The following is a 25091-nucleotide window of genomic DNA, read 5'->3' on the forward strand; positions in this document are numbered from 1 at the left end:
TCAGAACTGACCGGACACGTCCGGTCGCATGAAACCCTCACTGGATGCTTACTGGACTCGACCGGACGCTGAACCCTCAGGGTCCGGTCATAGATTCCCTTCTCTAGAACCTTACTGGAGTCGACCGGACGTTGCCTTGCAACATCTGGTCACTTGACCTCTCTAGCGTCCGGTCGCACCGAACGCTGTCTGCTGATCAAATGAACTGATCAAACCCTACGGCCAGCGTCCGGTCGCACCGGGGCCAGCGTCCGGTCAACATTTGATCCTCCATTCACTTCTAACTCTCGATCATATGTGAATGAAGTTTGCTCCAAAGGATCTTAGGCATTCATAGGAGCTACCTAGAGCTAGTTTTAACAAGTGTGCACCACACCTAACTCACTAGACTCAACTAGGTCAAGCTACGCGTCCATACCCCCCTTAATAGTACGACCAAAGGAAAAACAAAGTCCTAAACTACTCTAAGTGTCACTCCAACTCTAATCGACACTTAGAACTAGTCATCCTTAACCTTGTCGTCCATCCTTTGAAAATCAAAATAATTTCCATCATAGGGGCATGACAACTTTGATTGCTCAATCGATCTCCATTACCATGACCTAACTTAATTACCTCTGCAAAACACACGTTAGTCATAGTAATCTTGTATTGTCATTAATCACCGAAACCTAACTAGGGGCCTAGATGCTTTCAAGCACCTGCTCTACTTTCAAGCAAGGGTTGAGCAATCAGAACCATTTTACCATCTTTCATCTTCTAGTTCTTACTACGGTGCTAGACCATAGTCAAGTCATACCGTCTCACGGAAATGGCGATTCGTGAACCAATGTATCCTAGCTGGGTAACCCAAAACACATGCCCCGATTATACCCTAGGCACAAACAAGACCAACCCCTTCCACTCCTATCACAGGGTCCAGGTCTCTATCCAAACTTGGACTCCAAGCCCCCACACTTGAGATCTAGTCTTAATATGGTGCTTAGACCTCTATCTTTTCCCGCCTCCAATCAGTCGGTCCGGAAAGAGCCAGAACCCACGACAAAGTGCGTATCGAGCCTTCCCACTTTCATAAGCAAGTATATGCTTTGGATAATAAGTCTGTGACCTGACTACCATCCACAGCAACGGATGGTCCTTAATCGACATAAACAGGGAAAACGGTGTAACCAAGCTAAGCCCCGTTGGCCGCAGGACATAATCTGCTACATCCACCAATACCCATACCATATCCCTGCCATGTCTTTATTTTTCCTTTCATCATTTTATTATGAGAGTAATAATAATCACCTTTTGTGAGTAACGACAGGTTACTCATGCTAACGAAAACCTAAGCATAGCAGCTACTCGAACCTGTACTAGTAGGACTAATAGGACAGTTATATCTATGCAGGCATTTTTCATAAAATTCCTATAACATAAATGCACATAACATATATAAACAGTTATTATAAAAATAAGAGGTTATGCACCGGGGCTTGCCTTGAGCAGGCGCGGTGTCAGCTAAGTCAGTCAGTGGTGGCTCTGGGATCTCCTCTTGCACGAGAATCTCCTCCTCGTACTCCACGACGATCTCATCAGAGTCGTGATCGTCGGTGGTCATGATCTCTGCCAACTCGTTCTCTACTTGTATGCGACGATGATGCAACAATTAGCATTTAAGCAATAGCAACTCCTTAACTAATAATACGCATACTAAGCTACTAAGCTAGCTCTAATGACTAAGGTACCAAGCTATCTATCATCTTTACCGAGCAAAGTGTTGGGTTCAACTAACAAACACCTAGCTTTACCAAGGAAGGACATATCTTTATTTCTACTAATGATTTAATGTATATTTGAAACTAAGAGCATTTAACTACTATAATGCTTAGTCTATTCTAAAGCTATAAAAATTATAGTGAGCACATAATAATATAATGAAGCTACTATAAAAATTTCAGGACTAACGCTATCACTAATTTACCACAAAAATTCCTATACTAATTCTCCTAACAATATTAAACATTTTCAAATGATTTAATAGCTCCTGGTATCAACATGTACACATATGAACTAAATACACTAATCGATAGAGCACAATTTTAGGAACCTAACAAAACTTGTTCATAATTTTTGGACACCTACATAATTTTATATGATTTACCATGTCGATGACTTTGCAAAAGTGACCTCAAACTCCTCTTAATTTATAATTAAGTACTAACACTATTTTCTCCTCTCTCAAAACTTCTCACTTAATCCTCTGGGCTTTCCCTAATTCACCAACGCACACCCCCGGCGACCCAGCACACGGTAGCATGACGGACGGTGACACAGCGTGGCTACGTCAGCCACCAGGGACCTACGACCGACCACCTAATAGGCCAGTCACCATCTCTGACCTGAGCGGCTACGCTAAGTGGCGGTGCGGGGTGACACGACTGACTGGGGAAGGCTGCAGTGGCACGTGGCCATCCGAGACGACTACACAGCTGCCCCGGTGATGTAGAGCACCTAAGAACCAAACTGGCTAGCGAGGGAGCATCAGTAGACTACCATGGACCTAGCCGAGGTGACGGTTGGGGTGAAGGATGGCGAAGGAGAGCTGGCCACATGCGGCTGAACCATCCGTCGGCGTACCGCGGTGGCACGGTCACGTTAGCGATGACGTGGAGATGGTAGCGGTTCGGCTAAGGCGCGTAGGGTGATGAGGGAGTCAAGGCTATGCTAGTGGTGCAGGTGAATTGGTTCGAGATGGGCGGTAGGAGGGTTGCCCACGTCCATGGCCGGACACGGCCTTCTCGGCACGGTAGCGGGAAAAGCTCTAAATTGGAGCTTGGCCATGCTTGCTTCAAGGTTGGGTGGGGGTTAAGGGTCAGGTGGCTTAATGGAGGATCCAAGGACGTAATGAATCAAGCGATGGTGATTCAACCATGCCAAATTAAGCGAGCGGATCGGGCGGTCACGGTGGCAGAGAGGGAGATGCAGGTCTAGCTCGGCTCGTCCTCGCCTTGGCGGCAAGTGGCTGGCTGAACCCGAGGTGGCATCTTGCACCCGCTATGTGACAACATAGCTAGACCATGTGCGCACGCACAGAGGCAGGTGGGGGCACGACATGTGCGATCGCGGTGCCTTTAAGGCGAGGCGACAACGCGAGGCAGCTGGGATAGCCCACTTGTGTGCGAGGACATGGCGAGCAGTAGCACAGCACAGCGTTGCAGTGGCATCGGTAGCGGTAATAGGAGGCAGGGCTATAGTACGGATGTGACAGCGAGGTGATGGGGCCGTCGGTGGCTCTGTCGTGGTGAGGGGCGGTGCAGGCGGTAGCAGCAGCGGCTCTACGCGGCAAGGCCAGCGGCGGCCGGGCCGCAGTTAGGCCTAAGGCAGCCACGGCCGGCCACGCACGACTAGCGCAACAATGCTGAGTGCCCGAGCCTGGTGACCACATCCACCCGGCGAGCCAGCCTGAGAATGTGCGTTGCATGAATTTAAAAGTGTCGATAAAGACTAAATGGTCGAGGTTGACAATAAATTGCCTTTACTATGCTAAAGAGGCCTATTAGGCTACCAATCCGAGCTAAAATGCGACACCACCTCTTAACCCAATCTCTCAAAATAATTTGCTAAACATAGCAATGTCTAGCTCTTGACAAACTTAGAAATTTTCTAAGTTTTTGAGCTGAACTTGATTTCAATTTGCAATTCCTAGGCTAGTAGAAATATTAGTTAGTAATATCATTTTTTAATAGCAAGTATTTCGCTGTCATCTACAAAGTTCAAATTTTAAACTTTATTTAAGTGTCACATATATGTTCTATAGCATTTTTGTTCAATAAAAATTAGTTTTAAACCCTACTTATATACATGAGTTATTGAATCAATTTTCGTTTAGCATTTTTATTAGTCATTTTAGGTTACAAGAAATTGATTGACACACTTTATCACATGCACTAACACATAAACATGATGCTCATGACATGTTTTAGTAAATGATTTAGGGTGTAACACCGAGGGTGTTACATTCGTGGCTAGCTCCAATGATTGTGAGGGGTCTTGAACCTTCTTCGATGGAGAGCCAAAAGGTAACTCTAGTGGATTGCTCTTGTCATTGAGTTACCTCATTTGTGGGTAGGTTCTTGAGGTGTCCAATTATGTGGACGAGGTTCGTGCAACACCTCTTAACCGCTGAACCATCAAGTGTTGGTCAACATAATGGGGACTAGCGTGCTGGCAAGCATGTAAACATCGGAAGAAAAATTGATGTGTCAATTGTCTCTTGGATTTCTCTTAGTGATTGATTGGTATTCATTTTGTGATTGGTTCATTCCTCAATGCAATGATATAATCATCTTACTCACTTTATTACTTTCTCGTAAACTAGTTATAGCAAGCTCTTTAGTGTAACGAGAATTGAGAGCTTGCTTTGTAGCTTAGTTTTATCTACTGGAGCTCTTTAGTGTAGCTTTGTTGAGAGCTCTTAGTGAGTAGTGACTTAGCCTCTTGAATGCATAGAGATCATAGCAGCTAGAATTGTTGGATAGGTGGCTTGCAATTCTTGTAGAGCTAAAGCAAAATTGCATTACGTCGGTTGTCATACTAATCAAATTGCTCTAATGATCTTATAGATTTTTAAATAGGTTATTCACCCAGCTCTAGCCATATTAGGACCTTTCACACGAGCACGGCCCGGCCCGGTGGCATGTAGGCCGGGGATGGCATGGCCCGGAGTAGCAAGCCATGCTTGGGCCGTACCCTAGGCCCATGGGCTGGCATGGCATGGCCCGTTAAAATCATCTAGGCCTGATAAAGGCCTACAAGTATATATAAAGTGCTTCTATTTGTTAACCCTAATTCCTAGTTTCCCACTCTAGCCACCACACCCACGACTTCTGTTGTCACGCGATCCTCGTGGACGCGTGTTCGTGTGAGCCTCCTCTCCTTCCCTATCAGATGCCCCCTCCCTTCCATCTCATTCTCTCTGTCTTCCTTCATTTCTCTTAGATCTAGTGCGACCATGGATGATAGGAAGAGCAACCCCAACCTCAGCGCGTCAGCGGTGGTGTGTGGCCCTGCTGCTGCCATGGTGAGTCACCGTCGCTGGCCTACGTTGGTGAGGACTGAGGAGCAAGCTAGAGCCACGCGCGGGAACAACATTAGCGCTACTGCGGTCGTCGCGACCGGCCTACGGTTGGCTTGGCCCTACCCGGCCTATCGCCTGCGGCGCCCTACCCCTGCCTTCTTCCCTCCTAGCCTCTCCTTCCCTCTCTCAGTGGGCCTCAGGCTAGCTTGGGCCTATGGTCATGGCGGGCTTTTCGAGCTAGCCTGGCCCAAAAATTGTCCCGAGGGGCTATGCCTGGGCCGATGGCTAGGCACGAAGCACGGCCTTGCCACGACCCATCGGCCCGTCGTGCCCTACATGGCCCAGCCGATTGGGTCATGTCTGGCCTAGGTTCGTGCCGGGCCAGGCCCGAGCGGCCGGAATGGCCATTTGTGTCTCCACCGCGCCCGAGCACGTCTGCCTACCTTCCTCCGTCTCTATCGCGCCTTTAGCCCATCACGACTGCCCGCCTTCCTCCATCTCCACCGTGCCACCCGTCTGCCGTGGCTTTCTCCAGTGCGCGGACGGCCTTCTCCACTAGAGCGGTGACAGCTTACGCCAGATCCATCGTGGCCTTCTCCAACGGACCTATTGTGGCCTTCTCCACCAGAGCGGAGAGCTCTACACCGGCGAACTCCAAACGCCGATGAGCCTCCATTCTCAAACAACAAGGAGATGTTGCACTAAAAATGCATGTTGCAAACATATATTTCATGTGTTTCAAATGTTTTAGATGTATGTTGCATGTGTTTCGTATCGGTGTTGCAAAAATAGATCGGGATGTTGCAATGGCTATGCGGTATACGTACGTTTCAAGTGTATGTTCCAAATATTTCATTTGTACCAGATATATGTTACAAGTGTTTTCATCTGGATGTTGCATATACATGCATGTTGTAAACGTATGTTTCAAGTGTTTCAGGTGTTTTAATATATTTATTGCAAGTATTTCATCTGGATGTTGCATATGTTTCAATGGTTTTCAAATGTTTTTCAAGTGTTTTTGTAAGTGTTTCAAACGCATGTTTCAAGTGTTTCATCTGTCTTCTCTTGTATGTTGCAACTGTTGCATATGAATGTTTCAAAAGTAAATCTAATGTTGCACATATTGGGATGCACGTGGGAAGCGGCTAGCAGTGCGAGCGACGTCCGTGGCGTTGTGGGCCCACTGCTGGGGCGCTCGCTCGCTCGCTGAGTGAGTACCATCCGACGCTAGCGTCTTAGATCAGACGTCTGGGCGCTAGCAAGGCCAATATAACTATTGTCACTTGTGCGCCCTGTTCGTTTCGCTAAAATTTAGCTTATGCTACTGCTTGAGCAGCCCTCAACCTCAGCGAGTCAGCGGTGGCATGTGGCCCTGCTGCTGCCATGGCGAGTCACCGTCGCCGGCCTGCGTCGACGAGGAGCAAGCTAGAGCCACACGCGGGAACGGCGTTGGCGCTACTACGGTCGTCGCTGTCGGCCTGCGGTCGGCTCGGCCCTACTCGTCCCGCCTCCTGCGGCGCCCTGCCCCTGCCTCCTTCCCTCCCAGCCTCTCCTTCCCTTTCACAGTGGGCTTCGGGCTAGCCCGACCATGTGGTCGTGGCGTGCTTTTCAAGCTAGCTCGGCCCGAAAATCAGCCCGAGGGGCCATGCCTAGGCCGATGGATAGGCACGAAGCATGACCTTAGCAAGGCCTGTCGGCCCGTCGTGCCCTACATGGCCCGCCCGATCGGGCCGTGTCTAGCCCAGGCTTGTGCCGGGCAGGGCCGGGAGGCTAGAATGGCCATCTGTGTCTCCACCGCGCCCGAGCGCGGCCGCCCACCTTCCTCCATCTCCATCGCACCTCTAGCCCACCGCGGCCGCCCGCCTTCCTCCATCTCCACCGCGCCAGCCGTTCGCCGTGGCTTTCTCCAGCGCGCGGACGACCTTCTCCACCAGAGCGGTGATAGCTCACGCCAGATCCATCGTGGCCTTCTCCACCGGGCCTATTGTGGTCTTCTCCACCGGAGCGGAGAGCTCTACACCAGTGAACTCCAAACGCCAACGAGCCTCCATTCTCAAACAGCAAGGAGATGTTGCGCTGAAAATGCATGTTGTAAACATATGTTTCATGTGTTTCAGATATTTTAGATGAATGTTGCATGTGTTTCGTATCGGTGTTGCAAAAATTGATCGAGACGTTGCAATGGCTATGCGGTATGCATACGTTTCAAGTGTATGTTCCAAATATTTCATTTGTCCCAGACATATGTTATAAGTGTTTTTATCTAGATGTTCCATATACATGCATATTGTAAGCGTATGTTTCAGGTGTTTTCATACATCTGTTGCAAGTGTTTCATATGGATGTTGCATATGTTTCAATGGTTTTCAAATGTTTTTCAGGTGTTTTTGCAAGTGTTTCAAATGTATGTTTCAAATGTTTCATCTGTCTTCTCTTGTATGTTGCAACTGTTGCATATGAATGTTTCAAAAGTAAATCTGGTGTTGCACATATTGGGATGCGCGTGGAAAGCAGCTAGCGGCGCGAGCGACGTCCGTGGCGCCGCGGCCCGCTGCTAGGGTGCTCGCTCGCTCGCTGAGTGAGTACCATCCGACGCTAGTGTCTCAGATCAGACATCCGGGCGCTAGCAAGGCCAATATAATTATTGTCACTTGTGCGGCCTGTTCATTTCGCTGAAATTTAGCTTATGCTGATTTACTGTAAGAGAAAAACACTAAAAATAATGCTGAAGTAGTGCCGCAGAACTGGACGAAAATTTGTGTATATAATTGTCCAAGCGCTGTGATGGCCGTGCGCCACACATACGCGTACGCGGCGACGCAACGAAATAAAGCGCCCGGCCACGCCCGGCGCGGAGACGACGAAACTAAAGGAAGCACGGCTAGAAGATAACGAGATAGCTAGGAAAAACAAACAAAGCAGCAGGGCGATAGATATGTGGTGCCGTGGTGGGTCGACAGTCGACACGTAGCGCAGGTGGTCGTCGTCAGCATGAGCCGAACTGCCATATGCACAGCAGCACACGACGCTACGTACGTAAGCTGCAGCAAAGGCATGCATCGACGGATCCAATCGTGTGTGCAGGCAGGCAAGCAAGCAAAGCTAAGCTGTTGCGTCGTATCGTATGGAGAGCATTACACGACACGACACGATCGTCGACGACGTATGTATGTACTCGCGTGATGATCGAATGCACAAGTAGTGCTCCTGTTTCTTGCATGGGTTTGGTGCATTCTGAATCGCAAGGAAACACGCCACTCGCTTATGGCCTGCCTAACTGGCTATCTTCGCTCTCTCATGCATCTCATCTCTCTGTACTTTGGCATGCATGTGACCATGGTCCATGGAACCAAAGTCCATCGATACAAATCTCCAAGGTTTTCGTTCCTTAGTACCTAATCCAATAGCTTTATTTGGAAATCAGCCGCATGCTTGCACAAATCTCAATATCTTTTTTCCATCTATAAAAGGACAAGCCAAGGCACCCGACTCGTGCATGTCTCTGCAACTACATACTGCTGGCTGACTGCTGATGTCTCGTACTCTCCTAGGCTCCTAGTCCTAGCTAGTCTCGTACGTACACCCAATCATATACCACTCGTGGATTTCACCTCTATCCTCTGGTCAGTTCACCGACCGAGCACACAGCAACCGCCATGAAGAGCATTGGCAAGGCGGCCGAGCTCGTGAGCAAGGCGGTGGGCGCGCTGCGGCGGAAGGCCGGCGTCCTCAAGGCCCGCCTCCTCTTCCTGGCCTCGACGCGCCGCAGGGCCGCGGTGCTCGCCGGGATATCCCGCCACATCCGCGCGCTTACTACGCCGCGCCAGCCGTGCCAGGAGAAGGCGGCGGCGCAGCAGAGGCGGCACTACTGCCGCGGCAGCAGTGCGCCCCTCGCGCCGGCGGACGACGAGGACGACGGCGTAGTCCCCTTCTGCTTCCCCCACCGCCAGCACCCCGCCATCTTGCTACTAGTCGTCCAAGCAGTCGACGGCGACGCTGACGGCGGCAGCGACGGAGGGTGCACCGCCGACTCTGACTGGACACTCGCGCTGCGCTCGCTGTTCGATGATGACGAAGGTGGCCACCACCGTGGTGGCGATGGTTACTTGCTGGCGGCCGACGACGACGAGGACGACGGAGAGGACGCGACGTCGGTGATCGACGTCATCCGGAGGCGCCGGGAGGGAGACGGGCAGGAGTTCAGGATCGAGGACGAGATCGACCGGGCCGCCGACATGTACATCATCAGGGTTCGCCGCCGGATGAGCAAGCAGCTGGAGGAGCTAATTGTGGCGACCAGTGCTGGCTCTGCTTCCCATTAGTTTTGTTCTTTTTTTGGGTGTTCGATTCGCATGCGTGACAGTACTCGACTCTTGACCAAGTCCTTTGTGTTTGTTTCTTGTTTGCACTGCTGTAATATAAACTATTAATTTACTGGCCTGTTTGGAGTTTGGACGCAGAGATTCATTTTTCCGCGCATAAGCAGTGGCCTGTTTGTTTGGTTGAACTTTGCACTGCTGTAAACTACTGTATTTATTTTCCTTTTTGAGCGAACTACTGTATTTATTTGTACGGAGTACGATCTAAATCCTCAAAATGTTGTTTCGAAACAAGTCTTATAACAGTTATTCACTTGGTTTTCAATACTCAATGTCGGCCAAATTTACTATAATACCCAATAAATAAAAAACAAAAACAAAACACTATGCACATGAGTTGATCGTTATGCAAGAGTTCTTAACTCGCCCGCGGAAAGAGTTGATTGTCATGAGAATAACTCGCCCGCGGAAAGGGTTGATTGTCATGAGCTTATGTTGGTAACTATGACCAAGATACGACATGGACATAGTGCAATTTAAGCAACGCACTTCACATCCTAACAGGAAGAAGTTTATAAATACCAAGTGGCCTTGTACCGACCATGTATACACATACACACTGTTCGTTTGATCGTTTCTATGGCTTATAAGCCGGCTGATGCTGTTTTGTTTTGAGAGAAAAACACTGTATCATGGCTGATACGATCAAGCGAACACGGTGATAAAAGATGTTCCTAGGAATCATATATACTTTGGCAAATGGCAAAGTGACATGATGACAAAGACTTTTATAAACCCGCTTGCCAAGAAAAGCACCACTTAATGGCCTGAACAGAAACCTAAAAACAAAGCAATTATGCTAACCATAAGTATTATCGACTCGTATACCTTGATTTTCTGTTTATCTATCAAGAAGCAATGTAGAGAACAAGATCATGGAAAATATTATACGGACTCAAGTAGTGATGCAATTTGCATCCTAACAAGTTTACCAAAGTAGATTGTATACCATATATTACCCCACATGAAAAAGATGTCCTGAAATATAAAATTTGGTAAGCGACGTGCCAAACAATTATATAAACCCCAGTCATTGAAGGAATATACCCCCTTTATGCACAGTGGTGGATCTCAAAGGATTCAAACTTGTGTGTTGTGTCAAACTTATTGATTCTAAGTCAATTAATTAATACAAACATTACACAATTAACATATAAAACTCTATATTCTATGAAGGGAGTTAAATGTATTTTTGGTAAAAACTATGGAAACGGGTGGCCTCACCGCTTATACATAGATCTACCACTGCTTATGCATGGACGCGTGATGCCTCCAACATAATCCTAAAATAAAGATCTCATTCGCAAAAAGGAGAGGACCATTATGGAACTTAAATATATGAAATTTGGCAACTAATGTGACAAAAAATGTTTTATCAACCCACTTATATTAAAAAAAATACCACATAATGCCTTTTGGCTATCAAGAAACAAAACAAGGGGTTGGATAATGTGTGGGATGAACTCAAGTGAGGCTATCTACATCCTTATACAAGTTTGCTGAGTAGACCGTACCAGGAATGCCACGTGTAAAAGATGTCTCTAAATAATAAAATTCGGCATGTGACATAGTAGTAAATACTTGATCACGTGCTGTTTATTGATTGAAATAAAACCTGTGCGCGCATGATCCCCTCAACAGAAATCTAAAAACGAACCTGTCCCTAAAAACAAACCATGACAAGTGTCACCAGCAAACATACAACCACTACGCACGGACATCCCACGTCACAAAAACATGCCAAACATTTGCGAGGTAAAAAAACCAGCATAAAAAGGCCAATAATCATCGTCCATTTTTTCTCGATCACTTCTCCCATTTTCGCGTCTTCCACCCTCCTTCCATTCCATTCCGTTCGGACACACCGTCCTCGTTTCTCTCTCCTCCCCTCTTCTGTCCTGTCCTTCCCGTGCGAGCTCACGCGGTCCCCCACCGGCCCACCCCCACGAGCGCCTCCGCGGCGAGGAAGAGAGAGAGAGTCAGCAGGCGGAGCGGGGGGCGCGCGCAGATGGATCTGGAGAGGTCGCCGCCGGCGTCTCCGGCGGAGGTGGCAGTGGCCGGCGGCGGGGGCGGGGCCGCGGCCTGCTCCATCTGCCTGGATCCGGTGCTCGCCCGCGGCGCCGGCCGGTCCGTCGCCAAGCTGCAATGCGGACACGAGTTCCACCTAGGTCAGATTCCCTCGCGCCGCTGCTAGGCTACGGGGTTTCATCATCCGGATCTGCTTGTGATGGTCGCTTTGGTCGGGTACCGTGCGCCACGGGCGCAATTTGCCGTGGAACAGGCGTAATTTACTGTAAGAGAGGAATTCTGGTGGGTAGATTTTGAGGATTTCATAGCGTCATCGACGTGGTTCAGACTTGAACAACGGGGATATTTAGGCACATACATGTTCGGATGATGACGATGGGATGAGAACTGCACGTGTAAGAGTTACCGAGTAAGTAGAGCAGTTCCCGCGTAATTGGAGCCCCAGGTCTGACGAGCAAATCCGTAAGCTTGAATTTAGTGGTAATTTAGGTTGGGGATGGGAACTGCACGTGTAAGAGTAACCAGGTAAGTAGAGCCGTTCCCGTGTAATTGGAGCCCCAGGTGTGACGAGCGAATCCGTAAGCTTGAATGTAGTGGTAATTTAGGTTGTTTCACTAGCGGTTGGCCAGTTGCTTGTGGCAATTTAGCTTAGTTATTAGGTCTATAACGGCTTTTGCCTAGTGACAACATGAAAGGTTCGGACCTTTGGGGCTTGCTTTTCCAATTCAGGTCACACCTTCTTGTGTCAAGTACTGACTGCACCTGGAAATTTTGTCGAGCACCAAAGTTTAGTTCAACTTGAAGTCTTGAATACCATCAGCACAATTTGTTGTTGCATCTGCTTTTTTATCTTATCTCCAAGAATGTCTCTGTCCCCTCACCCCTGTGCGTTTATATGAACGTGAGCATGAAAAATACATTATGATATCTTAGGCAGATTGCTGAACTAAACACGTTTTTCTTGCCAGATTGTATTGGGTCCGCATTCAATGCAAAAGGAGCGATGCAATGCCCTAATTGTCGGAAGATTGAGAAAGGTCGCTGGCTTTATGCAAGCGGACATCGCCCCTCTGCTGATATTGATATGGGTGGCTGGGTGACTAGCGACAACTATGATATCACCTCCGAGCTTGTAAGTGCACATATTTGAGTAAATGAACATTTATGTGATACAAGTACTAACTTACATTACTGTTGATTCTGCTTCATGAGCAGTCGTCTTTTTAGTTTGTACTATAGGCACTAGAACAGGTGTTATAGACTTATAGTGCTGCTGGCTTACAATGTTTTGGTAGCTTGTTCTCCCTCTTTTCAGGGAGTAGTTTAACTAGGTAAATTGATATTTGACCGTAAATTTTCCCTATAATATTTTATTGATATGAGTTACAGTATCATAAATTCATATTCATCAGCAAATGATTTTGAATACGAACCTAACACTATCTTTGTGGCACATGACTCATGTTATTGGACTAATTGTTGGTCAAAGCATGAACTTGAATGGTCAAACTACACGTTATAAAAATTAAAGGAGGGAATACTAGAAGACACATTTTGCAGTCTTAGTACATCATTATTACCTGTCATAATTTAACCTTTCCTATTTCTCATTATCCTGTTGTCTTTATTCACAGCCTTTTGGATTTCAATGGTGCCCCTTTAGTGGATTCACCCAGCTAGCATCTGTGTTTGAGTAAGTACTTCTCCTTACCTTTGATTGGATGGGTTTTGCATCATGTTTTCAATGATTGTGAAGCAAGAATGAGGATGCCCTCTTCCTTAGATGGTACTCCCTACAGTCTTACTTTCGAAAGAGAGTACCTATTTTGCCATAGGAAAATTTTGATGTGGGACACTGAGCTTAGATGGTACTCCCTCCACTCCATTTTATTAGGTGACACAGCAAAAATCATGATTCCATTTTATTAGGCGTGTTGCTTTGATCTCTGTGTGCATTAACTCAGCTGGAGAAGCGTCCAGCTCTGCTGCATGCGTGCGTTTCCTTGAGCGGAGTGTGGGGTAGGCCAGGCTCGCGGCATGCATGCATACATGCCGAAGTCATAGCGCTGCATACATGCCGAAGTCGTAGCGTGGCACCCGACATTAGTCATTGTGTATGTTTTGGTTTTGTGATTTTTTTGCCTCTGCCTAATATACCAGATCGGATGGAGTATATGCTGTTTCACACTGTGTCGGGTATCGGTATTAGGGATAACCAAAGCAAAGAAGTTAGCGCCCACGCTAACTTCCCCGGATGGCTCGAGACGTATTAAAAGGTCTCACCCGACCTCAAGGCCGCAGGCTCCGTCTTGCCCGACCCCTTGGGTACGGGCTCCGTCTGGCCCGACCCCTTGGGTGCGGGCTCCGTCTCGCCCGACCTCGAGGCCGCGGGCTCCGTCTCGCTCGACCTCAAGGCCGCGGGCCCTGTCTCGCCCGACCTCGAGGCCGCGGGCCCCGTCTCGCCCGACCTCGAGGACGAGGGTTCCGTCTCGTCCGACGGGGACCCATACCGCCGCCAACCACTCCAGGTCCAAGCGTATGGGCCTGGGTCAAAACTGTGACGCCAGGGAAGAGGCTGGCACGCCTCGATGTAACCCGTGGCCATGACGGGCCATACCTGGGAATTCACATCAAGAACAGTGTCGGACGTGCCGGTGCTGTTCTGCCTAATCCTAGTACGGACGCTGACAGACGCGTCAGTTCACCACGACGTCCGTCGGTACGGAGTGGAACGCCATGACCGGCAGATGCGCATGGCGCCAGTGACGAACAGGGGCAAGCTCAGCCACCTCCTGACGGGCGGCAGCGAGCTGTGCGGCCAGCCCCTCACACCGCCGCGTCTCCTCAGCAAGTAACTGGGATTTCTCCCGGCTGCGGGCCATAAGGATCTGCGAAGAAGACAAGACTTAGAGGCGCGGAAAGAGAACATGAGGGTCGGAAGCACGATCATATCATACTTGGCCAACCGGGGCGACAATGTCACGCATCGAACTCAGCATGGTGGTCAGGGCGCGAAACGTGTCCCCAGCCTCCGTGTGGACGCTCCCCCATTCTCTCTCCTCTGCTGCTTCATCGAGGGCAGCCACCCGGACCAGAGACCGGGACGTCCCTGCGCTGACCTCAAGCGACGCTGATCTCTCTTGCGGTGGCCGCTCCTCTAGCGATAGAGGGGGCGGGTGACACGGACACGGAGGCCTGCCCTGTCGCCACATCCGCGAAGGATGCCTCGGGTGCGCCCCCTTCCGTCCGCCCTGCCACGGACACGGCCATCTGCACGGACGACGGCTCCGGCCGTGCCGCCTCCGCCTGCGACGTCGAGGACAGCCACCGGCTGCGCCTCCCCGGTCGACGCCGTGGCCGCCCCAACGCCACTCACGCTCACCACCGGCGTGGCGCCAACCGGCTCCTGACGCGTTTGCCAGAGGAGGATCTTTTTCGGAGCGAGCCGCAGGAGAGTCCCGCGTCCTCCGAAGCTACAAGGGACATGGAGGTCAGTTCGCGGCAAAAATTCGTTAGGACAAAAGGACGAAAAAGCTCTTGACTCACCCTGACACCATCATGCGAGGACGTTTTGGGGCTGGCTTGCTCGACCCCGGCTGCTCCTCGTCGGCATGTTGCCGCTTCGAACCCTCCCTCGGCTCGGAGGGCTCGGACGAATCAGAACGGCCGCCTCCCGCCGACATGGAGCCGTCATCCTCTTTCTCCTCTTCTTCCTCCTCGTCTTTCGACGAACCTTGACGTCGCTTCCCTCGCTGCTTCGACCGCCGTTTCTTCTCCTCGTCGTCCTTATTCTTCTTCCTTCGTTCATCCGCGGCACGGTTCGCCGCCCTCACAACCGCCGTGCCGGTATTAGGGATACCCAAAGCAAGGAAGTTAGCGCCCACGCTGACTTCCTCGGATGGCTTGAGACGTATTAAAAGGTCTCGCCTGACATCAAGCCCGCGGGCTCCGTCTCGCCCCACCCCTTGGGTACGGGCTCTGTCTCGCCCGACCCGTTAGGTGCGGGCTCCGTCTCGCCCGACCTCGAGGCCGCGAGCTCCGTCTTGCCCGACCCTTTGGGTACGGGCTCCGTCTCGCCCGACCCCTTGGGTGCGGGCCCCGTCTCGCCCGACCTCGAGGCCGCGGGCTTCGTCTCGCCCGACCTCGAGGACGCGGGTTCCGTCTCGTCCGACGGGGACCCATACCGTCGCCAACAACTCCAGGTCCAAGCGTATGGGCCTGGGTCAAAACTGTGACGCCAGGGAAGAGGGTGGCATGCCTCGATGTAACCCGTGGCCATGACGGGCCATACCTGGGGATTCCCATCAAGAACAGTGTCGGACGTGCCGGTGCTGTTCTGCCTAATCCTAGTACGGACGCTGACAGGCGCGCCAGTTCACCACGACGTCCGTCGGTACGGAGTGGAACGCCATGTCCGGCAGATGACGCCTGCGCATGGCGCCAGTGACGAACAGGACCGCGACATGGAGCCGTCCCTGTTGACATCTACAGGATCGGCGGGACTCGCATGAAGGAGAAGAAGGACCCGGCAACCCTGGAAGCCTTCTTCTCTCTCTCGTTCTTCTCCTTTTGCTCCTCTGTAACCCGCGCTTTCCCTTCGTCTATAAAATGGGAAGCAGGGCGTCCCACGCTGGGGGGATCTCGACATGGGACGAGATCTAAACACAAGAGCACGACACGAGCACACGGCTGAGTGGCAAGCGAGCTCGCAGCATCCGTTCACTCCTCCCACCAGAGACTTGGGATCCTCTCCCTCTCTCGCCTGTTTGTAACCCCTACTGCAAACCAAGTGCCGGTAACACGAGCAGCAGCAAATTGGACGTAGGGACGTTCCGCCCGAACCAGTATAAACCCTTGTGTTCTCCGAGCACACCTTCCGAGCCAGACGCGCAAATACAAATTTACTCGTCGGTGGTCCGAAAACACCGACACACTGTTTTTGCCTATATTGTCCGAGTACCGTTACGAAATCATGATTCTTAACTGTAGCACACCCTAACGATTGTTATACTTATGTATCTGATTTGAGGAGATAGAAGGTGGGGGAGAATTGACATATTCCCAATTGTCTTTATCCTCACGCCAGATAAGATAGTGGCCTCCCTCCTCTCTTTCCTATTTCATCTACTATTGTGCTGTCGCCTCCTGGAAGTTAAGGTCGAGCCACATAGTTGCTGCTAAGGTCTATGTACACAGTCCCCGAGGTGCTGCTTTGTTACCTGTTGTGGTGGGGGTGAGTGGTGGCTGCCATGCTGGACATCTCCGGCAGCAGCGGCGGAGGCGCAGCGGTGGTGGCATGAGCTACTCTGATGGTGTCGATGCGCGACGCTTGATCTTGACACTAGCCTGCCTGCGCTGCTCTGGTTTTACTCAGTGCTGCTCTTGTCTGCACTTGGGCGAGCGACTGCTCCACGTCGCCGGTGGCTTTACCGATCAAAGCACTGCAAGCCCCCTCCACCTCTTCGCCCTTCCTGAATCTTCCATGGTGAGCTGCATGTGCATAGGGAGGTTGTGGCTGTGCGTGAGGTGCCTCCTACGGGCGCGGAATGGAGGCGAGCAGCGGCATCTGGATCCGGCGCACTGCTGGAAGGGGATGGATGAGCCGCTGGCACCCAGCTTGGACTCGCTGCCGGGGGACGAATAGGATGTGGCAGCACAGACTAGGCTGTGATTCATATTGCGAGAAGGAAGAGGTGGTGGTGGCCCACAGCTGCCAAGCACCAACACAGGAGGAGAGAGGAGGAAGAACTGAAGTGGACCTGAGGGCAAAAAAAGACATTTCTACCCCCTCTTCTCATATTGGAAAAATGATTGTTTAAATGGCTGTGGTGTGAACGAGCAAGGGTCCATACTTTTGTAATGGTACCCGGCCAATTTGGCTGTTTGTGGTTTGAAATGGCAAATCCATGTAAGTTGGATGTTCCACATCAAAATTTGCCTGTCATATGGCATGTCAATGGGTATGTTGGTTTATTGAACTAATTACCTGCTATTTGCTCTTAGTTATCAGAAAACAGCTATGACCTATGAGAAGCCAAAAATTGCAAGATGAATTCAACATGTCTACCTATGGCTGAAAGATAACCTAGAAACTGTAGATGCTATCATCAATGGTTCATGATGATGATTATTATTATAAAATTTAATGCATTAGTTAACCGTATGACATGCCCCTTAGTACCATTTCGAGTTTTCAGTCCACTAGATATCTCTTATGAAGATATGCCATGGTTTGGGCCTTTATTTATTAAAATAAAACTAAACCAACCTAGGAGGACTAGGCGTTTTATATTAAGAAGAAATAGAAACCCATTTTTTTCTCAACATGGACTCAAGCTTGGGAGTTGGGTGGTTTGGGCATAATTGCGGTCTTATTCGTAATGAATACATATAGGGCTATGCTAAGAGTTCTAATAAATCTGGACCATTGAATTTCCAAAGAGATAAAATGATTAATAAAAAACAGAAAATGAGAAATATCTGGATAATCTGGTTTATCCAGAGTGCGCGTCTCCTGCGGCCGCACTGTTGTCGGCAGCACTGTCGTTCGTGTTCCTAGGAGGTAGTGATTCATGATATCTTATCCAGATAGACGGTCCACAATCATTTTGCAGTATCGTAGAAATTGCCATATACATGCTCACATTTAGTTTTCAACGGGCAGTAGTATAAGTCTGATGTTTACATGTCGTGATATCACCGTCTGCTTTCTGAATTGCCATTCCATTGGTTCATGTGTGACAATTAGCTACTAATGCCGGATTACTATGTTTTTGCTAAAAACAGCTCTTGTTTGTTTTATGGTAATACCGTATATGGAACCTCAGGTTCTTAAATGAATGTTTCATTTATTCTAGTTCTTAATTTAACCTATATTTTCTTTTGCAGGGAGCGTGAAGCTGAGCCAACTTGTAAGAATTTTGACCTAAACTTGAACGTGTTAAAGTTCTTTCTTTTTTACTGCATTGATATTTCCCTTTATGAAGATCACACAACTGGAGATCACTCAAGTGCTGCAAGCAGTTCACTTGTTTGCCCATATCTTGCCCTGCGTGGTTTTCTCCATCCTGTTCATGTGCCTTCTACTTCTAATTCTGGTGCTGAAAGCACTTCATTTCATCGGCATTCAACTGGCTTGGAAGGCCATGCCACTCCTGATTTGAATAATGCTCCAGTTTTCCATGCTACCGAGTCAAGAAATCATGACAGTGAGCACAGACATTTGAGTAATATTCCTGTATCAGGAATTCCTGAATATTCTATGACTCCATTTGGTATAGGACTACCAAGATATGACAGTGGCAGCCAACAGAGATTGAGATCATATGCACATCATCATCCCCTAATCCATAGGTATGCGCAATTCATGAATCTCATTTTAAGTAGGTTTGTCATTTAAATATATAGTCATGTATTTAAGTATGTTTGTATCATTTAAATATATGGTCTCGTATTTATACTTTCTAAACAACCCCATTTTACGCACAAAATTACATATACTCCACCTCAATTCATGGGTGAAGCTAGAAGAAAACTAAGGGGACATGCTACTTTAGCACAATCTGTATAGAAAATATGTTGTCTAAATAATAATAAAACAACAATTTTGAACAGTTCAACATAAATGATAGCAATCTATAATGAGAATGAAATAACCATAAAATGTTTCCAAATTGAAGAAACACAATAACAATATTGATTAGTGTACCTAGTGAAGGTGAGAACATTAAAATCATGGACAAAAGATAGTTGCCTCAGGCAAAACAAGATCCTCAACAGCCTAAAGAAAAGAGAACATATCATTCAGTTTTCAACTCCCAACAGAAATAGATATATAGACCTTTTATTTTCGTATGTATGCTGTCTCCTAGTCCTATCCATGAAATATACATATTAACCATGGCCTAATTTATACCTTTCTTCATTTCTTTTTCTAACAAAAAAATAAGATTAGATTACTCATTACTAATGCGATTGGCTGATTGCATAACAGTGTTTTCATATACTTTGGACTCACTGTATTTAGGGCAACTTTCAAACCTATCAAACCAATTCCAGACACAAATATCAAGAAATCCCATCTTTAAACCCTAACCCTATGATCTGGTCAAACAACAAGAATCACATGATTGAAACCCAATCTAGAGTCTCTACTTGATGGGAATCAAAACAATTGACAGAATTGGAGCATTAGAAGAAAGATTGGCGAGGTTTTCTGCCTTGTTTTTGATGAGTAACAAGGATGACAGAAAGTGATGACTCCATGGCCAGCTGTGCCGCTGCGGCCAGTGACAGAGACAGCCTTGGGTGCAGCTAGGTGTTCTTCACTGCTCAGGCCATCAGCAACGGGAATTGAGGGGTACAGAGCCACATGGATGGGTGAGGGGGCCATCTTTGTCAGAGGATCCTCTATGGGCAAAGCTAGGCCTATTGGGATAGCATTCATGTTAGTGTTTCCATTTTGGGCAAGGCTTCTGCCAGGCGGACAATGTTGGCGTGGCTGTTGGGCTTTCCATTTTGGACTGTATCCTTGCTGTTTGCTTAACAGACTTTTTGGTGTCACACCCCGTGGACACAGTGGTGAGGGCTGGGACGTGATGAAGATGAAGATATTCTCACGATAGATTTCTGGTGGCTGCCGACGACATTTCCACACCCACAAAATGTTGCTTGTCCCCATGACATGACCATGAATTGCATCTCCATGACTGGAGCCCAGAAATTCCAGAATCCCATTGTCTCGCCATGTATGGCTTGAGTTGCAACTCACATTTACTTGGGCTGACACCACTGTTTCTCCATGACAGAATTGCTTCAAACATTAGATCAGTGTCACACCATGGTCTACCTAGCTTCTTGTTTGCATGACCCACTCTTTACTCTGGAAGCACCAAAGCAGCAATATTTCATCCACTTGGTAAAAAATGTTGTATACCTCCTCAGCACTAAAACCCTGGGCTGTAGAACAGAAGACTTGGCCATGTACTTTGAGTTGCACAAACATTTGGTTTTTTACATCCATGCCAGGTTCTAGGAAGAGGGAAGACTTGTACACTATGACTAGACCAAGCTGCAACAAGACAGAACAAGCACTGATATTTTGCAAGTCTTTGGCATCCAGTGCTGTAGCAGACATTTGCTGTTTCATGACTCGGGTCTTCCCTGCCACATCACAGGCCATTTGTTGTAGTAAGTTGTCCTGTGTCTCATTGTTAAATGGCATGCTCTCATGCTACACATCCGCATGAGGTGCTTCATTCAACAGTTCCCTTGCAGCAACCTTTGTTTCCATATGAGCCCTGAACATGTCCAGTTCAGCCTGAGCTGCTGCATTGGCCTCAAGAGGTCGTTCATCAAACAAATTATCCTCAACATCTATGACAGCATCCAATGGGAAGTAGTTGCTGCTATCATGACTCATGAGTGAGCACAGCCATGATGACAGGTTTGGCACTTGATTTGTTCTCCTCACCACTCAAAGTGCTCTCCGTAGTGAATTAATTGATGCAACAGTAATCCATCCTTTGGGTCCATGTCAGATGACCTCTGTCATCCCATATGATGACTCTGATGCATTTTAGCAAGTTCGCAAGAGAAAGCAATACCAGGAATTCCCGGTGACATTGGCATAACATGTTCTATATGTGACGCTTCCACTTCCTTGAGAGGCATTTCCTCGAACATTTGGTCTGCATCAATGACCCCAAGAACTCATTGTGGTGATGAGTAATCAACATCATTGAGTTTGGTTTTGGTGACCTGCGCAGTGATCAAATTGATTTCTTCACACCCTACTCACTCTATGTGGTATGTGCTAATGACAACTCTTGATTAAGCCATTCTGCATCGTCGTTACAAAGAGGCATATCATCGAAGAGCTACATATAAGTCATGAGCAACCTTATCTGTCGCCTTGGATGCTAGATGGAGCGACTGCACTGCCGCCCACTGCACGTCAGGAGCACGATCCTTGGTCACTGAATTGATATGCGCAGTCATCTGTTGTTACGTGGTGCCAAGCAGACGTACAGCCCATCCATGCACTCTATGGTCTGATCCAACATGTCCTCTGTTTTCTGCTGTGCCACCACTATCGCCTCCAACATGAGATTGTCTTCCGCCGCCACACACAGCTCTTGAACTCACGTCATGATCCACTGCCACTATGCATGCCGTGTGGATTTCAGTTGAGATCCACCACCGAGATCCCAATGAAATCTACAGCTGCTGCTCACCACCAGAAGCCCAAGATGTGGTCTACCGACACTAGGCACGCTGCGGAGCCCCCACCACACCCAGACCCACACTGAAAAAAGCTAGCTCTGAATACCAACTGTCACACCTGTGGCCATTGGCGGTGCGGACTAGGAAGTGAGGCGGTAGATTTCCTTACCGAAGAGGATTGCCGGGACGTGAGAAGATTTGCTGCTGACGAGGTGGAGAGGGCAACACCCTGATTCAATTTCTGATTTGATCCTACTCTGCTCTGGCGTGTCGCACCTATATATAGACCATGCCTACAGGTGTTACACCAGGGGGTTCATGGCTTTGGGCCATGCGGGTGCATGCATCTGCACCCACATGGTATAATTGACTTTTGCCCTGCCTTAAATAGGCGGTGCCTAATAGCTGCTGCTGCCTAAGTTATGCTGAAGTTCAGCTGTAAAGCCCTAAAACTGAAAATTTTGATCTGCTTGATGGTTCCATTGGCTAGTTCAAGCTTATATTGAAATATTGTTTGCTACAAATCTTTGCCTGATTTTCTTTCGCTTTGTTAAATCACAAATTCCCCTCTCTCTTATACGATGTTTAAATACTGCAGGCCAACACCTCGCAGTGGAAGCAATTTGGTGGCACCATTAGGGTCAGTTCCAGCTGTCGTGGCAGAGACTAGAGGCCATGGTCATGGTGCAAGAGGCCATATGTATCAACAGTCGATGCACTCATCTGTGCAGGGCAGCCCGTTCCCTCCTAGCACTAGAAGGGTTAGGCCCAGAGCCTTGACAATTACATCTTTCATTGCAGCGACTTCCTCAGGTGAGATTGGAGGGCCCCATGGATTTCCCGCTCCTGGAGCTGTGAACAGGAGCGTTTCTGATTCTGAGGGCATCTCTAGACCCATTGACCGACCATATACATGGGGCTGGGAGGGCTTTGCTCCGTTCCCTTGGATCCCTGCTGAAGGCGAGTCTCACTGGTGGGGCACCTTCAATCCTATGCAGAACCATGCGCATGGAAGTTTTACCAGAAGGCCTGCTGGGGAGCGGATGCCGCATAGCCACCCAGAGAACGGCTATCAGCCTGTGCCCCCTTCACAGAGGATGCCACCGTTCTTGTGATTAGACAAGGCTGTTTCTCCAATTGTTGTGTATAAAAATTATTTGATTCGAGACTTGAGCGAGAACAATGAACACAGATCGACTGCACTGCAGCATTGAAACTGGTCCGTTAAGGGACCTGTATGATGTTTATGCCGCTGGTATTTTAGCGTTTTCGGTCCAGCAGCACTCAGGTTTCGTTGAGCGCTGTAGTTTGTCCTAACTGATATGGACTATTTGGAAACATGAGCTAAACTGCATCTCTGGTCCCTGGGATTCAAAAGCACCTTGTGCAGCTATGAAATTTGTTCGTCACAATCGTGTATTTCTGAATTATCTGTGGGCTGTGGCCTATGGTTGTTTCATGATCACTCATTTCTTCTGCCAGCACTGTAGCGGCGCTATTGCTTTTTTTATGTTCACTAGTTGACAAACATGCAGCGTTCGCTGGGAGGAATCAATCTGAAGGAATTTATGAGAGGAAAATACTGTTCTGGATGAAAAAAAGAAGCGGATCAAGCTATATTTAAAGGCACGCGAACGGGGCCATTATGTGGTAATATCCAAAAGTGTCGGTGTGCAAGGCAACCCCGCTTCCGTTGATTTCATCTGCTGCTCGAAGGATGAGTTTTTGCTTCTGTATTGACTAGGTAGCGCGTCTGTGCGTTCTACGAGACAATAAAATTTTTGTACTAATAAAAATACATAGATCGCACGATAAATAACAGTACTGTTTAATAATGGTACTTTTGATTATCATGAAAAAGTATTGACAGGCAATATTATCTTGTCTATAGAGCTACAACCTCTTTATTGATGATATTCATTGGGAATATTATCATTTAACGGTTTCTTCCCCTCGTTCATGTTCTTCTCAATAATTAACACTGTCAAGATCCTGATATGAGATCTTGCTATGGATATAGATAGCGCTATGTACAATTGGCTATGTAAAAACACTGGTAAGACGAAGAAACCTAGGTCTATGTCCGTTGCAATGAAACAACATATACACAAGAGTTTGACTTGTTCTCGGTAAGGCGAGACCAGCTAGTAGCCACACAAGCACATTGCGAGTTACATACACGAGGGACACATGGCGAGTTACGTACACAAGGGGCACATGGCAAGTTACATGCCTACTAACCCATCTCCCCTCTCTAATATTGCAGCACGAACTTGTGGCTCCAATGATATTTCAAACCTTGTCTAATATTTCTAAACATCAAATATTTGCAAACCAGAGGGAGTACGACGAAAACTTATTACAACAGAAAACTTGGATGACATAGATACAATCGGAACCTTTGTATAAAGTTAGTAAGGTTCCTAACAAAAACTATCAAAAACTATCAAGACACTCAAAATAGATATTGTCCACTGCAAAGTCTTTAAACCAGACTCTCTATTTTTTGAAGTATCTATGTCGGCACTAATTAACCGGGAATAGGGACGTGAAGCAGATCACTAAGCACTGCCACCTTATCGAGAAGATCGTGAGCCTATGAATGCTGCCGACGAAGAGGGACGTCATCTCCTATGCGGTTTCTGGGTCAATCTCCTCGAGGTTGCCAACATCTTGAGCGCGTCCAAGGCAGAGCTGGTAAGGAGGGTAGGATGGCAGCTCGAGGAGGCCAGCGTTGCAGACCTGTTGATTCCATCGCCGTCCTGCAACCAATTCAAATGTAATCAGACATGCTGCAATCAATTGTTTCATAGCACCCTTATGTCCAACCAAAGGAAAACCAATAACACTCTTCAGTCAGCTAGTGCAACTTGCAAGAAAATCTTAACCGGATGCGCTGCATATTCAGACTCTTGCATATATTGGTCTTTTTTTAGTTAGACAACATAGTGGTTTGAGTGTTTGACCATTCAATTTATCACAAGTAATACTCCTTTCTAACATGCCACTATTTCAATTAATTAAGCTTGCAAATAGTTCAAGTACTGCTCAAGGTTAGTAACTGGGATACTATTTCGTTTGTGAAATCTTTTGATAGGTACAAGGTTAATGAACCGAGATTTCTAACCATGCAAATATTACAAGTAACAAATAAAATCAAAGTTAGCATACAAGTTGTTGACACCGTTTTTTGCACGTGTCAAAATAATCGGAGTGGACTAATCGGCAAGGGGAAAGTTATTGAATACTTTGATAGCCAATGAAAGCCAGTTTGTAAAGATGGTTGCCGATAGCTGGTGATGGTCGATGTAAAGGTTGATTTGGACTCAGGCGTTGCCGATGAGGTTGGAGGTGTTATTGCCGATGAAACAGGGAGTATGCCGATGAAGGAAGAC

General features: G+C 48.0%; 1 protein-coding gene across 2 annotated transcripts; it reads left to right on the top strand.

Moving 5' to 3' along the window:
- The first annotated feature begins 11235 nt into the window (after positions 1-11235).
- Positions 11236-23494, top strand: LOC136532392 (E3 ubiquitin-protein ligase IPI1-like). Of its 2 annotated transcripts, XM_066525001.1 has the most exons (7): positions 11236-11612; positions 12441-12604; positions 13107-13165; positions 18361-18383; positions 18459-18680; positions 18753-18825; positions 22295-23494. In XM_066525001.1, exons 1-7 carry the CDS (start codon positions 11453-11455, stop codon positions 22809-22811), a joined length of 1218 nt encoding a protein of 405 aa, XP_066381098.1. In that variant the 5' UTR covers positions 11236-11452; the 3' UTR covers positions 22812-23494. The 2 variants fall into 2 exon arrangements, with proteins under 2 accessions (XP_066381098.1, XP_066381099.1); XM_066525002.1 differs by having other exon boundaries at positions 11240-11612; positions 18459-18825; positions 22295-23486.
- Positions 23495-25091: the final 1597 nt, after the last annotated feature.

The sequence above is a fragment of the Miscanthus floridulus genome, unplaced genomic scaffold, assembly GCF_019320115.1.
Source record: "Miscanthus floridulus cultivar M001 unplaced genomic scaffold, ASM1932011v1 fs_602_1_2, whole genome shotgun sequence".
Lineage (NCBI taxonomy): Eukaryota > Viridiplantae > Streptophyta > Magnoliopsida > Poales > Poaceae > Miscanthus > Miscanthus floridulus.

What these genes read in the sequence shown, in the direction of transcription:
- LOC136532392 (XM_066525002.1), top strand. Translation starts at nt 11,453, where the DNA reads ATGGATCTGGAGAGGTCGCCGCCGGCGTCTCCGGCGGAGGTGGCAGTG. An exon ending in ATGATATCACCTCCGAGCTT is followed by an intron (nt 12,605 to 13,106) that starts GTAAGTGCACAT and finishes CTTTATTCACAG; the next exon opens with CCTTTTGGATTTCAATGGTG. An exon ending in GCGTGAAGCTGAGCCAACTT is followed by an intron (nt 18,384 to 18,458) that starts GTAAGAATTTTG and finishes CCCTTTATGAAG; the next exon opens with ATCACACAACTGGAGATCAC.